This window comes from Priapulus caudatus, unplaced genomic scaffold (genome assembly GCF_000485595.1).
Source record: "Priapulus caudatus unplaced genomic scaffold, Priapulus_caudatus-5.0.1 Scaffold127, whole genome shotgun sequence".
Taxonomy (NCBI): domain Eukaryota; kingdom Metazoa; phylum Priapulida; class Priapulimorpha; order Priapulimorphida; family Priapulidae; genus Priapulus; species Priapulus caudatus.
This window is the reverse complement of record NW_014577188.1, coordinates 480,535-493,034: the sequence shown is the minus strand read 5'-3', so window position 1 is coordinate 493,034 and position 12,500 is coordinate 480,535. Positions and strand designations below refer to the sequence as shown.

At 40.5% G+C, this 12,500-nt stretch overlaps 3 protein-coding genes across 6 annotated transcripts in view; 2 read left to right on the top strand and 1 right to left on the bottom strand.

The window, feature by feature from the left end:
* The window catches only part of LOC106805785 (multiple epidermal growth factor-like domains protein 11), a 25,924-nt gene extending 23,191 nt beyond the window's left edge, over positions 1 to 2,733 (top strand). Inside the window, exon 20 of the mRNA XM_014807510.1 lies at positions 363 to 2,733. Within this exon, the coding sequence (XP_014662996.1) occupies positions 363 to 439 (77 nt within the window). The 3' untranslated portion in view covers positions 440 to 2,733. The remainder of the gene's footprint in view (positions 1 to 362) is intronic.
* Positions 2,734 to 2,873: 140 nt separating this feature from the next.
* Positions 2,874 to 7,924, bottom strand: LOC106805790 (protein N-terminal glutamine amidohydrolase-like). Of its 2 annotated transcripts, none has more exons than XM_014807524.1 (7): positions 7,691 to 7,924; positions 5,064 to 5,125; positions 4,672 to 4,771; positions 4,282 to 4,335; positions 3,890 to 4,035; positions 3,445 to 3,566; positions 2,874 to 3,037 (listed from the first exon to the last, which is right to left on the bottom strand). In XM_014807524.1, exons 2-7 carry the CDS (start codon positions 5,123 to 5,125, stop codon positions 2,928 to 2,930), a joined length of 594 nt encoding a protein of 197 aa, XP_014663010.1. In that variant the 5' UTR covers positions 7,691 to 7,924; the 3' UTR covers positions 2,874 to 2,927. The 2 variants fall into 2 exon arrangements, with proteins under 2 accessions (XP_014663010.1, XP_014663011.1); XM_014807525.1 differs by lacking the exon at positions 7,691 to 7,924 and adding an exon at positions 5,385 to 5,585.
* A 51-nt stretch (positions 7,925 to 7,975) lies between these two features.
* Positions 7,976 to 12,500, top strand: part of LOC106805789 — a 50,557-nt gene continuing 46,032 nt past the window's right edge. Inside the window, exons 1-2 of one of the 3 annotated variants that reach the window (XM_014807521.1) lie at positions 7,976 to 8,048; positions 12,104 to 12,262. The gene's annotated coding sequence lies outside the window, so the exon portion shown is untranslated. Of the gene's footprint in view, positions 8,049 to 12,100; positions 12,263 to 12,500 lie in introns of all 3 variants that reach the window. The other 2 variants (XM_014807520.1, XM_014807523.1) reach the window with 2 other exon arrangements.

Below are 12,500 nucleotides of genomic sequence, written 5' to 3'. Positions count from 1 at the left end.
GTGGGTGCACGTGTGTGTGTGTGTGCGTTGTGCACGCATCCGTGTATGTATATGATGAGATGCAAGACCACACAGTTTCTAATAGTCTGTTGGAATAACAGTCGAGAATCAAGAAGTGTCGTCTGAGTTTAGAGATAAGCACTTGAACGCAAGATAACGAGGCATGTATCACCATAAAACATCCACGTCAAGAGACGTCGAGTGGCCACACATTTTGTCTGCGATCAAATAAATATTACAACAGAAATGTTTCTCACATTTCATTTTCTTCATATAATCATTTTATTTTTAGTTATTTATAATTCGTAGAGACAGCATCTACGTGATTGATCCCCTCACCAAGTTTTCTGTGTGGTTTTCAGGTCAGATGAATGGCACAGCCCTGCTAGTCAACTCCACAACCCTGGAAGAGGTGGACCTGAACAAGCCAAGAGCATAACCACTGCATCGCTGTTATACGTACTCAGGCCGGCGGGAGACACGCATGTCCGTTCATCTCTCTGAAGGTTCACGGACTCGGGTATAGGCGCTATGAGTGTCCGTCCAACCTTCTGTACGTGAGAAATCCTGCTCGACCACAACTAAACTACTATGTCGCACGCACGCACGCATGCACACGTATTTACCATTGTTTTACGAACAACAAGCAGCGACGCACATTGTGCGCACGCGATTTTCTGTCCCTGAATGGCCGACAAGTTGCTCATTGATTCAGTTGGCGTGGGTTTATTAAGTGTGCGATGACATTCACGTGATATCAAACACGGAGGATAAAACCAATGTGATGTTACTACTTAAAATTACTGCTCGGTACTAGCTGTTTAGTTTAGGTCAGGTTCTGTAGTTACAAAGAACAAGGATAGCTTCCTACATGTAAGACAGTAAACTGATATACACATGTAATTCACATGGCTGTCTATATGACTGTTTCTGCAGGAGGGTACCTCTCACGGGGATATCAGGTTGTGCAATTTTGATGGCAACTAGACATTGCATGTCGTACCCACGAGAACGTTGTGTTGGCGTTTGCATTAAAATTAATATATTTTGATGTCTCTGAAACATTAGCGGTTCTTAACACAACTTCAGATATTTCCATGTGCCTTGATTTTACTGAATACTTCAAACAGTTTTTCTACGCAAAAATTGCTATTGAATGCAACGTGCGCGTTAAAATAATAAAATATGCATAGCTTCACCATGATCGTACCTGTAGTAGGTGCCCTTGTTTCAATATTAAAGAAATAAATGTAAGAGTTAAACGATCGAGAAATGTTTGATGCAGACAATTTCTGCGCAAGTGATCGTAAAACATGAGCAGAGAGAAAGAGAGAGAGAGAGAGAGCGATCTGTGTTTAACCGAATGAGTGATATGTGGCATTGGTAATCTCTCAACTATATTCTAGTATTGTACATAATTATTACCCGTGTATCTAATTTTTTTTAACATTTACCCATAACAGGAAGCGTATGATATTGTGTAACATGCTGTGCGATAGATTTCGCTGATTTTATGCGTTTTTTAAGTATTTGTGACGATCAACAATACTCCTCAAGCTAGCTGTTGACACATGACAGTGTTGCAAAGTGATAACTTCATACTTAGATAAACAACATTATTAACATGAGTAACTTTCTTCCTGTGTGTACGTGAATTTGCGTGCCAAATCTGATAGTGATAGACTTAAAAGAAAATATGAACATATTTACACAGATTTTATCTCACATTTCTAATACGAATCCCTGTTGTTTTATGTACAGTAGGCCCCTAGTGCCTTTTTAGGATACCAGCAATAACAATGTGTTTAATAATGTGTAGTATATACTAATTCCATGGTTTCAGCTTCAGTTAATAATAATAAATAATATGTAATCAATTTCTTTTTATTATGGTGGCCCAAATGGCCATTAAATCCATCACTTAAGGCTAGGGACACGGTTATCACCAACCCTGGGCTGGGCTCCTAGAGCTGAGGATATGATGGCCATCTGGGCCACCATGTTCCATAATGCAAGATTTATAGTATCTAACACGAGACTACATCTGTATCATGAATACTTGATGAATATGTTATTGATATTATAACATTCCTCGGTGTGAAATGATTCAGGGGATTAAATAATTATTGCATATAGTGTCAAAGACATGCATATAGTTAACTCATTATGAACTCTGGGTGATGCTTATAAAACTGGGTGATGCTGTTGTTAACCATGACAATATACAAAAACGAGAGACAGTTAAAGTCTCGAGTGATATCGAATTGCGATCAAGTAAATAAATATTCCCATGTAAATAATTGTGTATATATTTTGGTACTATTAATTATAGTGACATTGTTTCACAGATAAGGAATGCATAATAAGGGCGGGAATGCATTATAATGATAAGGGGAATGCATTATACGCTGTTACTTGGACATTCTGTCTAACATTTACCACTGCAGTAGCTTGTTATGACGTCGCAATGTATTACTAATTGTCTACAAAAACTGTGCAAGCATAGTGTAAACACCACACTAGACCAGGGGTGCGTATATTTTTAACTGATATTAATTCATGCTATATATTTCCCCCCCATCGCTATTCCAGTACGCCATTTTTTAAACGTGTACACATGCGACAATCGGCCGTAGTAATAACGCTTGTCTGTATAATTTTGTATACTCATATTTGTTGACAGTCTTGACCATTAGATATTGAAATCCATGTGGTATTAAAATGTATAAAGTACTTCTCTTTGCACTTGTATTATAATTTATACTAAAACGATCAAACCAGGCAGCACACGCCCTTTCCTGTTTTTTTCCATCCGTTCATCCCTCCCTATCTCAGTACATCACACAGAAGACAAACTTACACGAACACGTACAGGTATCTATTTGTATAATTTATAATTGACTATTTACATGTCTATACTGAACAACTCATCTGTGGGGCAAGGAAAACGTATGGAGAAACTGCACGAGATTCATCACTTCACCGCAGCCTTCATCCTCCTTCATACTGATAAAATCTGCTAGGTTGTTACTGCACTCTGAAAGTGAAAAACGCATTCTAAGTATCGCAAAGTAATCTATGCAGTCAGTACGTACATGTGACTTATGTGACTGTTTTGACGTAGCCTAACTCATGCAGATATTATCTGGAGTAACTCCTGATAGTATGTACCCACACATTCTAAGTAACGTAGCACAATTTATGCAGTCAGTATGTACACACGACTTATATATCTGTTGTAACGTATGCAGACAGTACTTACCCGCGTTCTAGGTAATGTAGCATAATCTACGCAGATAGTAGGTACCCAAGCATTCTGAGTAGCATATCGCACAGTTCCTGTAGACAGCTTGTACAAACTACTTATCTGTCTTAATCTAGTATAATCTATGCAGCCAGGATGTACTTAGGCATTCTGCCATATACCCTATGCGTCATACTTACCCGTGGTTTGAATGCAAGGGTAATCTGGAGGTTCCATCTGATATTCTCCACTGGCTAACATGTGTGACCGGTCAGAAGCAAACTGCTCTAGATACACGCGTGCTGGTACCACCCGAAACAACCTGCAAGAACAACGTTTGAGAAATTGCGTGCAGTGCCGAAAATCCTGGGGCCCGTTGTCAGAAACAAAATTAGTTTTAGCGTTAGCCTTACACAAACTTTTCCCTGTAGACCGGACCTCTGTACACTGCGTATGAAAATCTAGAAATTTTACCACATTTCTAGCAACGGTCTATAGGGAAACGGAAATGTTAAGGCTACTGTCACTACTAATGTTGTTTCTGACAATGGGCCTCTGTCTCCATACTTGCTCGTAGTAACATGCTGGATTGATGTGAATTTTAAATTTACAAGCAAAAGGGTTAATGCTGAAGTTGTTTTATACCGGTGATAATCTGGGAGTAGAATGAGATCACTTCTAAATGTTTGAGATGCATATTTCCTGAATGTGTATGGGAACGGCAGCACTGTGTCCAGATCGTATACCAAGCAGCCGACGCAATCTTTATACACAAATATCACGTGATAGTCCTGAAACAAATGAACACTGCAAGAATGCCTACGATCAAGTAATGTTCCAAGAACCACACAAGTACGTATGCGATGTTCCAAACTTCACATGCAGAGTTTTTACATGTTAGGATTGCTGATCATAAGCTTCAAGCCTACTTATTGAATCCAAACTTGATGATCTGAACTATATATCTAGTAGATAACTTTCTTAATGCACAACATGATCTCTAACCTATGGTCATAGCTACTGGCATGCATACCTACCCATACTACTGGTTTTGTGGGGTTACTTGCTGCAACTTGCATCCACAAAGGCACCTGTTATGTAAGACAAGAATACATCACAGAATAAAAAACTAATATCAAATCAAGCAAGAATAATTTGCTACCGATATATGATGTTTTATGCAGTAGTCGCATGGTGAACATGCTCAAATGCAATATGTGTGTACATGCAGTCATGCACGCATGTGCACACACATGCGTGAGTGCGCATGAGTGTGCGCTATTCTCATGCTTATATGTGTGTTTGCAGGTGGTGTAATGAATAAAATTACGAGTAATTATCATTAGCATGGCATCAAATAATAGTAATTACAGTTGCATGGTCAATTAAATTTAAAGTGAGTGGAAACATTTCAGTGGAGCAATTACCGTCTTGTTGGTGTTAGAGATGAACACAGCATGGCATCTATCGAGCTGATCTGGTTGGTGTAATTTCACACACTCACACATCTTCCACACGTTCTCTTCACTATAAATGAAACCAAGAAACATATATAGGTTGGAAACTGAAATGCGATACTAAAGTCCAGCAACTCTATGATGTATCACTACATACATTAGCAAAAACATGCCAAAACTAGATGTGTGCCAAATACAAGACAGCTGTGCATATTAAAATAAATAATTGTCAAACAGAAATATGGTTAAAAATTGTTTAGATACGATAATATCAGGAGTAAGATAATATAGGATTATTATATTATCTTACTCCTGATAATATCATTGTGTATGTAGGAAAATATATCATAACTGTAACTTACCAATAGCATTGTGTGTACACACAAGACGACTTCTCTGGTAGAAAGGATATTTCGCGAGACATCTGAAAGACAGATAGAAGTACATGTGTAACGATACACTAGGGTCATGAATCATGATATGATACGTATTGCGATACACATACAGAAAAAGACAGTCGACATGAATGGTCGAATACTAATGTTGCTTTACTGTTATAATAATCGGATTTCCTATACTTTCATAACACAAATGTATTTATGAGTATGTCATAGCTATATACTCATATATGATAAACAATCAGTTACTATATATCTATATAAATTTCTATGGCTAAAACATACTGAGACGTTCTGAGTGTGCTCCAGACTGACCGGTAATCGAGAGGTACACGTACATGCGCATTATATGCAGTGGTACAGTATGTGCGCAGTAACGACATGCAGCAGTCAATCAGCACCAGATTGTTTAATTTGCAGTAAAAATTTTGTGGCAATACAAGCACATCACGTACATTGACCCCAATTTGTACGCCAGCTGGCCGAAAATATTTACGCGATACTGTGACGGAGTACATGAAATAAAAATAATCAAATTTAAAAAGGATTACATGTGCTTTATTAAATAGTTTAGCTTGTCTTATCCACTCTTTAATACCTGTATCGTTTGTATCACGATACGAATGCTGCATATCAATTATTGTATCGTAGGCCGCTATATTGTGATTCACAGATTTATCGGTGAATCGATCGTTACACCACTAGCTAGAAGAACCTCACACTTTGATGATCAGACATCGGAGAAAAGCAGAAGCTTATTTTATAACTATGAAGTGCTGCTATGTACGATTATGTACGATAATCCCTGAAATCGTCAAAAATAACACAGAAAACCACGTGGCAGCTTCAGTCTCCAACCAAAGTTGCCAACTACGATTCTTCAAGCCCTGCTCGTGTGAATGCCCGCCCACTGTCAGAGTATCTATTGTGGCGGTGGCACCAGTTACCACGGGTTCCCCAGCAAGGTAATTGTGAGGTAGCTCACTGGGAACCATGGACAGAGTATGGGTAAATGTTCTGTGTTTGTGACTGTATAATTATTTGTGATGTCTGCTGTCTATTAGTGTGCGTTTTCATGGTGTTTTACCTGCTCATCAATTGATAGATGTGGATAGACGAATCCCTACATGGGGGCAGCCATGTTGTGTGGCGCGGGCCCTATGAACAGCTATAGTGGTAGATAGGGGCGTGTGAAGAGACGGCGAGTGAGTTCGTCTCTGGAGTCGAGTAAGGGAGGACTCATGGTATGTAGCCTTGTCCACTCTGTGTGTGTGCATGGAGTGGAGCGGCCTGTTGAGCTGTGTGTGGCGAGTATGGTGACAGTGAGCGTACGAGTACCGGTGGTAGTGGTACTGTATGGTCACCGGTGTTCGACGTGGCTTGCCTTGTGGGTGAGAGAGACAGCCACGTCGGCGGGTTGGTGAGTAAGCACTGTTGCATTGTCCTGTTGTTGTGGGGTGAGTAAATAATACAGGGCTAGAATATTAAATAGACCTGTTTAATATTCCTAGAGTATCGAGAAGTATCAACTCTGCACGTATAGAATAGAAACTGGCCTATTCGTGCACAGCCGCACGGGGGGGGGGGGGAGACTGTCGGTTGTTTTAGCCCTTTGCCTGGCTACGTTCATTCTATTTGTATAACCTCTGTGCATACCCCGGGTATACTTGTTATTCAACGTAACGTAAGGCCTGCGAGGCAGGGTGGGGTTGCCCCGTTGTTGTGTTTGTGGTGTACGTGTCGTCCCTCGTCTGCCATTGTTGACTAATCACACGACTGCACCGAAACCGGAACGGTGGGACAGGTTATTGCGGAGGGAGCGCAGTAGCACTGAGGCGCTCTGGTGGCTAGCGGAGTTCGGGTGGCGACGATACGGCCATTTCAACGCATCCGGACACAACAGGTGAGTGCTCTTACCTAAGGTTACTGCTAGTCACTACGTTTTGACTGGTGGCGCCCTCGGGTGTCGCCGGAAGAGCGTAAAACGCTACACTATTATTCCAAATAAGATCCACCAGCCTCTGAAATCACTGCCCAACCAAACTACAACATATTACGTGATCATACAACATATAGTTGAATGCTTCTAGATTGTAGCTATTAATCTTCTCGAATAGAGTAGAGACTAGAGTGGAACTACCACATTACTGATCAGTCTGATGCGAGAGTAATGCAGTTCACTTTTTTACAGTACCGTACCTACTACTACTACTGTTCATAGGGTCTATGTCCCCCAGGGTACTGCCGGAACGTACCCTGGGCCTGGGTACGGTCCGGTATACCGGAACGTACCCTGGTCACTATTTCAGTATTTGATATGGTTAGGGGGGGGTTAGGATTAGGATTAGGGTTACTGCAATACCAGTTAGGGTTAGGGAGTAGGCGTAGGCGACTCCCTAGACTCGTTACTCGTTAGTGGAGTAGGCGAGGTACGGTCCGGCATATTAGATACCGTAGTACCAGGGTACGTTCCGGCAGTAAACCGGGGGACATAGACGATTAGACCATCTCAGCACTACTACTAGTACTAGTAGTAGTACTAGTAGTAGTATTACTAGTAGTACCAGTACCACTACCAGTACCAGACTCACCACAAAATGAGAAGTAAATCAGTGAATTGGTGATCCGTGTGCTAGGTTGTTTCTTTAAAACTGCTGTTGTAAAATTACAGCACGGAGGTTTTAGTTCTACATAATTTAATCAAGAATAACGACAGATAGGCTACACCACGTCAGATTGCACGTTGCATTCCTGCCGTGGTTATCAAGAATCTATTTAGCTCCTTCGTGCTTATGATTGTTTACAACTGAGGGAAACGATGTTGCATCGGTGGCAAAACATCGCAAAGAAATCAGTTCTTATTTATTCCGAGGGTGGCGCCACGTTACGAGTATTCCGGTAAAGAGGAACAGCGCGTATGTTTGTTGAGTCTTCGTGGTGATAACCAAGGTAGGTTTCTAAAACATTCTCTAGTGTTATTGTTGCTATTTTTTATATTCCTAATTGTACGATACTTACTCAGTAATGATGGTGTCTGCGGTACAACAATGTTTAATTTTGTACGTCAACTTAGTAGGTCAGTGACAGCGTCAGTGGCACCAGACTCGGTCGGTGTTTGAATTGAAAAATATATCTTCAATCTTGGGTGTCTAAATCTCTGATCACGAAATGCCAGTTTGGTAAGAATTTATACTAACTGTATGCGCCTCTGCTATTTAAACTAACCCGGCGCAAATCCACTTTAGGCACCTTAGGTATCACAAAGTGATGCACAGATTTCTGTGTATCATCAACTGATGCACAGACTTTCCGTATATCATTATCAAGGAATGATGCAAAAACCCTAACCCTTACCCTTAGATACAATAATGTAACCAAAACCCAGGATAGGGTTACAACGCGTCGCTATGGTTTTCTGTGGAGGAAATTCAGGGAACCCCTGAGTGAATCACTCAGGGCGGTTTGCTGGTGCGTTTTCAGATACTAGAACTTCCAAACTGGGTTTATTCTCAACACGAACCTTTCTCCGCTATCTTGGAACTTACTATGTATCACAATACTCTGTATTAAACTAATATAACCTGTTACAAAAATTCGAAATGACTAGCGGCGAATATACTGAGCGCCATTTCTGTTGACCTGTGACGTATTTCGGTTTGAAGAGCGGATTCACCGACCAATCGGAGGGCGCTGCGTTTGCCGATCGCTATGCGCATTGGGAATGCGTACGTCACAGGTCAACAGAAATGGCGCTCGAAATATCCGCCGCTCGTCACTTTGAATTTTTGTAACAGGTTATATTAGTTTAATACAGAGTATTGTGATACATAGTAAGTTCCAAGATAGCAGAGAAAGATTCGTGTTGAGAATAAACCCAGTTTGGAAGTTCTAGTCTCTGAAAACGCACCAGCAAACCGCCCTGAGTGATTCACTCAGGGGTTCCCGGAATTTCCTCCACAGAAAATCATAGCGATGCGTTGTAACCCTATCCTGGGTTTAGGTTACATTATTGTATCTACCTTGCCCTAAGTCATAAAGTATAACCTTAGGCTTAGGTATCACGAAGTGTGTTAGGGTTAGGGTTAGGGTTAGGGTTTTTGCATCATTCCCTGATATACGGAAAGTCTGTGCATCAGTTGATACACAGAAATCTGTGCATCACTACGTGATACCTAAGGTGCCTAAAGTGGATTTGCACCATGTAGTACTAAGTACTACTAGTACTAGTACTAGTAGTAGTAGTTTAGTACTAGTACTAGTAGTAGTATTTCAATTTGGTTACACGTGCACGATCAAGGCAATAAAGCCATTAAATTTTAACCATTATTGCATTAAAACAAATTTAAGAACCAATAAAATGAGGTTAGCCTATTTGGTCTGCTTTATAGCAAAATCTACCAACTGTGAGCTAAAACTGCTACGGGTCATGTGAGTTGAGGGGACGAGGGGGCAACATAAAGCCGATCAAAGGAAGGCCTGGTGCAAGGTCTCACGGATCAAGTCTAGTTTAAACATACTAGTCCGTAGTGATGGGGTAGTCCTGAGTATCATTCGGTTATGATGCAGGTAGCGTGTTTATACTGATGGTATATGAACCTTCTTAATGCAAACTTTAGGCTGACAGTTGGTGTAATTTACAGATGCATGAAAAATGAGCAGGTTGCACAGTGACAAAGCAGTTAACGAACATTTTACAACTCTAAAAATATTTATAGTAACACTAATTTAAAAGTAAACACTATTGTTTTCTGTTTCGAATGAGAATATTTTTTGTATTGCTTTGTGTGTTTTCAAGAGTTTACACATATTATGTGTGTGGATCCGGGCAGTAGTGGCCGCCACGGCAGCACGGCACTGCCGTGGCACTATTTTGACAAAAAAAATTGTGCAAGGAATCAAGGAGCTGACTGTTAACTGACTGGACTGTCTTGTATTACTATTAATACTGATCAATTAGAGGTGTTATATCAGTGCTCTAAGATTTTGGAATGTGTATTTAATATGACAATGTGCCTTCAAAACAAACTTCAAAATATACAGATGTTCAATCATAGTGAAAGTATAAATGCAGATTGAAAATAGGCTTATTTTTCATAATTATGTACTGATACTGATAGTATATACAATTTTTTAAACAATGTTTTATTAGTTATCATACTCATAATATATGTTTTAGATATTTTAGTCAAAACATCAGCTTTAGCTACATTCCTTTTTGAAATTTACAAATTTACCTTTTAAAATGATCATAATTGGTTGCTTTCAATATAACCTGAAAATGCAGGAAATGCCATTTCCAGGCTCTAAATTAAAAAAAATTCTGGGGGCCCCAGACCCCCCGCATGGGCTTCGCAACTGCAGCATTCGCCGTGTGGGCTGGCACACACCATAACCGCCACTTATGCTATTATTACTGGGTGATCCTACATTTTGGGAGGCCACTACAGCCCTGTGGATGCTACGTATGAGCTTTTGTTAAGCTACTGCTTCTTTCTAGGGAGGCATATAATGCGTATATACATATATGTATACTCTGCTGCCAAAAAACACATGGAGACATTTATTCACCATAAGCTTCATGATTTACGCCCCTGTTCACAGCGTTAGAGGTTCACATCCTCCTATCGATTCCTGTGTCAACATTGTGTGTAAATAAGTAGGCACTGTCTGCATAGTGAAGATTAAGTCATCTTCAATGGACTTTGTTATGCCATGGCGTGTCACCTCGCAATGTAGGCAGCGATACATTGTTTCGATGGCTTTAATTATTTGACGGGTAGCTGTAATGATATACGTTGTTAATTTATTTACGCATGTATGTATATACTGTTTGCGTAATTATGCAGATGGTAGCTGTAATGGTTTTGTCTTGAGTTAATGAAGCCTATTTATGCGCTTCATGCTTTTACACAGTGAAGCTTTGCTGTATATTTTTATGCAGCGTTTTAATTTCTGGCTCAATGAATTTAGTGGAATGTGCGTGAATTTTATGTTTAAGACAAGTTGTATTTTTATGGGGTGCACTAAAGAGGCTCAGCATAAGCTAAACTGTATAGTAACCTGATAGATAAGAGACACATTGAGTTTATCTGGACTACAAACGAATATGAGCAGACCATTTTCATGCATATTTAAAAAAAATATTAATTAAACTCATACATGTAAAGTGAAATGATTAATAGTGTCAGGAGTAGATAATAGGTAGACCCTATTATCTACTCCTGATAGTGTATATATATATATGCGTGCCCACTTTGAGGATTTTATAAATGATAAGGCAAGTAAATTGTAGTACAATGAGGTGTTAGGAAGCAGATTTTCTCAAAAACCATGATGGATACTTGAAAATATTTGAAGACTGTTCCCTAAATCGAAATATTTTATAATATAATTGAAACAAAAATATTCTGATTACCCCTCAAGAGTGGTTGCTACAGTGCATGTATATTTCAGCTGTTTTTCTGCATAAACAATTATTTTCCAACTTGTCAATTCTCGAGGTACAGTGGACATGTGAATTCTTGTACAGTCGACACACAGACACCAGTCCAGGGTTCTCCAAGAGCACTTATAGCCTGGCGGCCCGCCAGGCTATCGTCGAGCCCCGCCATCCTAAAATGCACCCGCCACTCTAAATATCATAGCCGCCAGGCTAAAATTTGCTAAAAAATGGAAAAAAAATGTTAAAACTAGGACCGTAAAGGCAGCCCCGCCATGCTATAATGAAAAAGCTTGGAGAACCCTGCAGTCGTGGAAATACGTGTGAAAGCCCAACCCGTCCTAATTTTGAAAGTTTTGATTCATAATATATAACAAAGTCCATAACAATGAGCTAGTCCTGCTAAATCTTTACCAGTCCCCTACTGGGGGCCTGGCTGGTATTTCCGACAGTGCATTAACCATGAACATCTATACTACTGCTATCATAAATGACCAGAAAGTGAGTTCAACTGGTGTGACATATACTGTTTATCGTTGCCGTTTGTTTTCTGTGGGTGCAGCAGCAGCAGCAGCAGTGATGGCACTGAAGCTTCAGGAATTTAAAGAGAAACAGAAGATCTGTGCACACTGACCAGCCTGTCTGTTAACTGACTGCTGTGCTGTGAGTTCATACTGCAACAAAGACCCGCCCAGACAACACAGCAGGGCACCACAGCCGTTTAGTAAGTACATGCAAATCTTGGTGGACCTGACAGCTGGACAAATCGTGGGAGGGGGAGGGGGGGTTGTGACACAAGCTCCCATGCACACACGCACGCACGGATGCATGTAGGCACGCACGCGCACGCACGCGCACACACACACACACACACACACACACACACACACGCACGCACGCACACACACACACACACACACACACACACACACACACACACAGAGAGAGAGAGAGAGAGAGAG

Bases quoted from the DNA above. Each gene is read 5' to 3' on its own strand.
- LOC106805790 (XM_014807524.1), bottom strand. From the start codon at position 5,125: ATGTCTCGCGAAATATCCTTTCTACCAGAGAAGTCGTCTTGTGTGTAC. The intron at 4,036-4,281 runs GTAGGTATGCAT...CATTTGTTTCAG, and splicing joins CCACAAAACCAGTAGTATGG to GACTATCACGTGATATTTGT. The intron at 3,567-3,889 runs GTATAAAACAAC...TTGTTCTTGCAG, and splicing joins CTACTCCCAGATTATCACCG to GTTGTTTCGGGTGGTACCAG.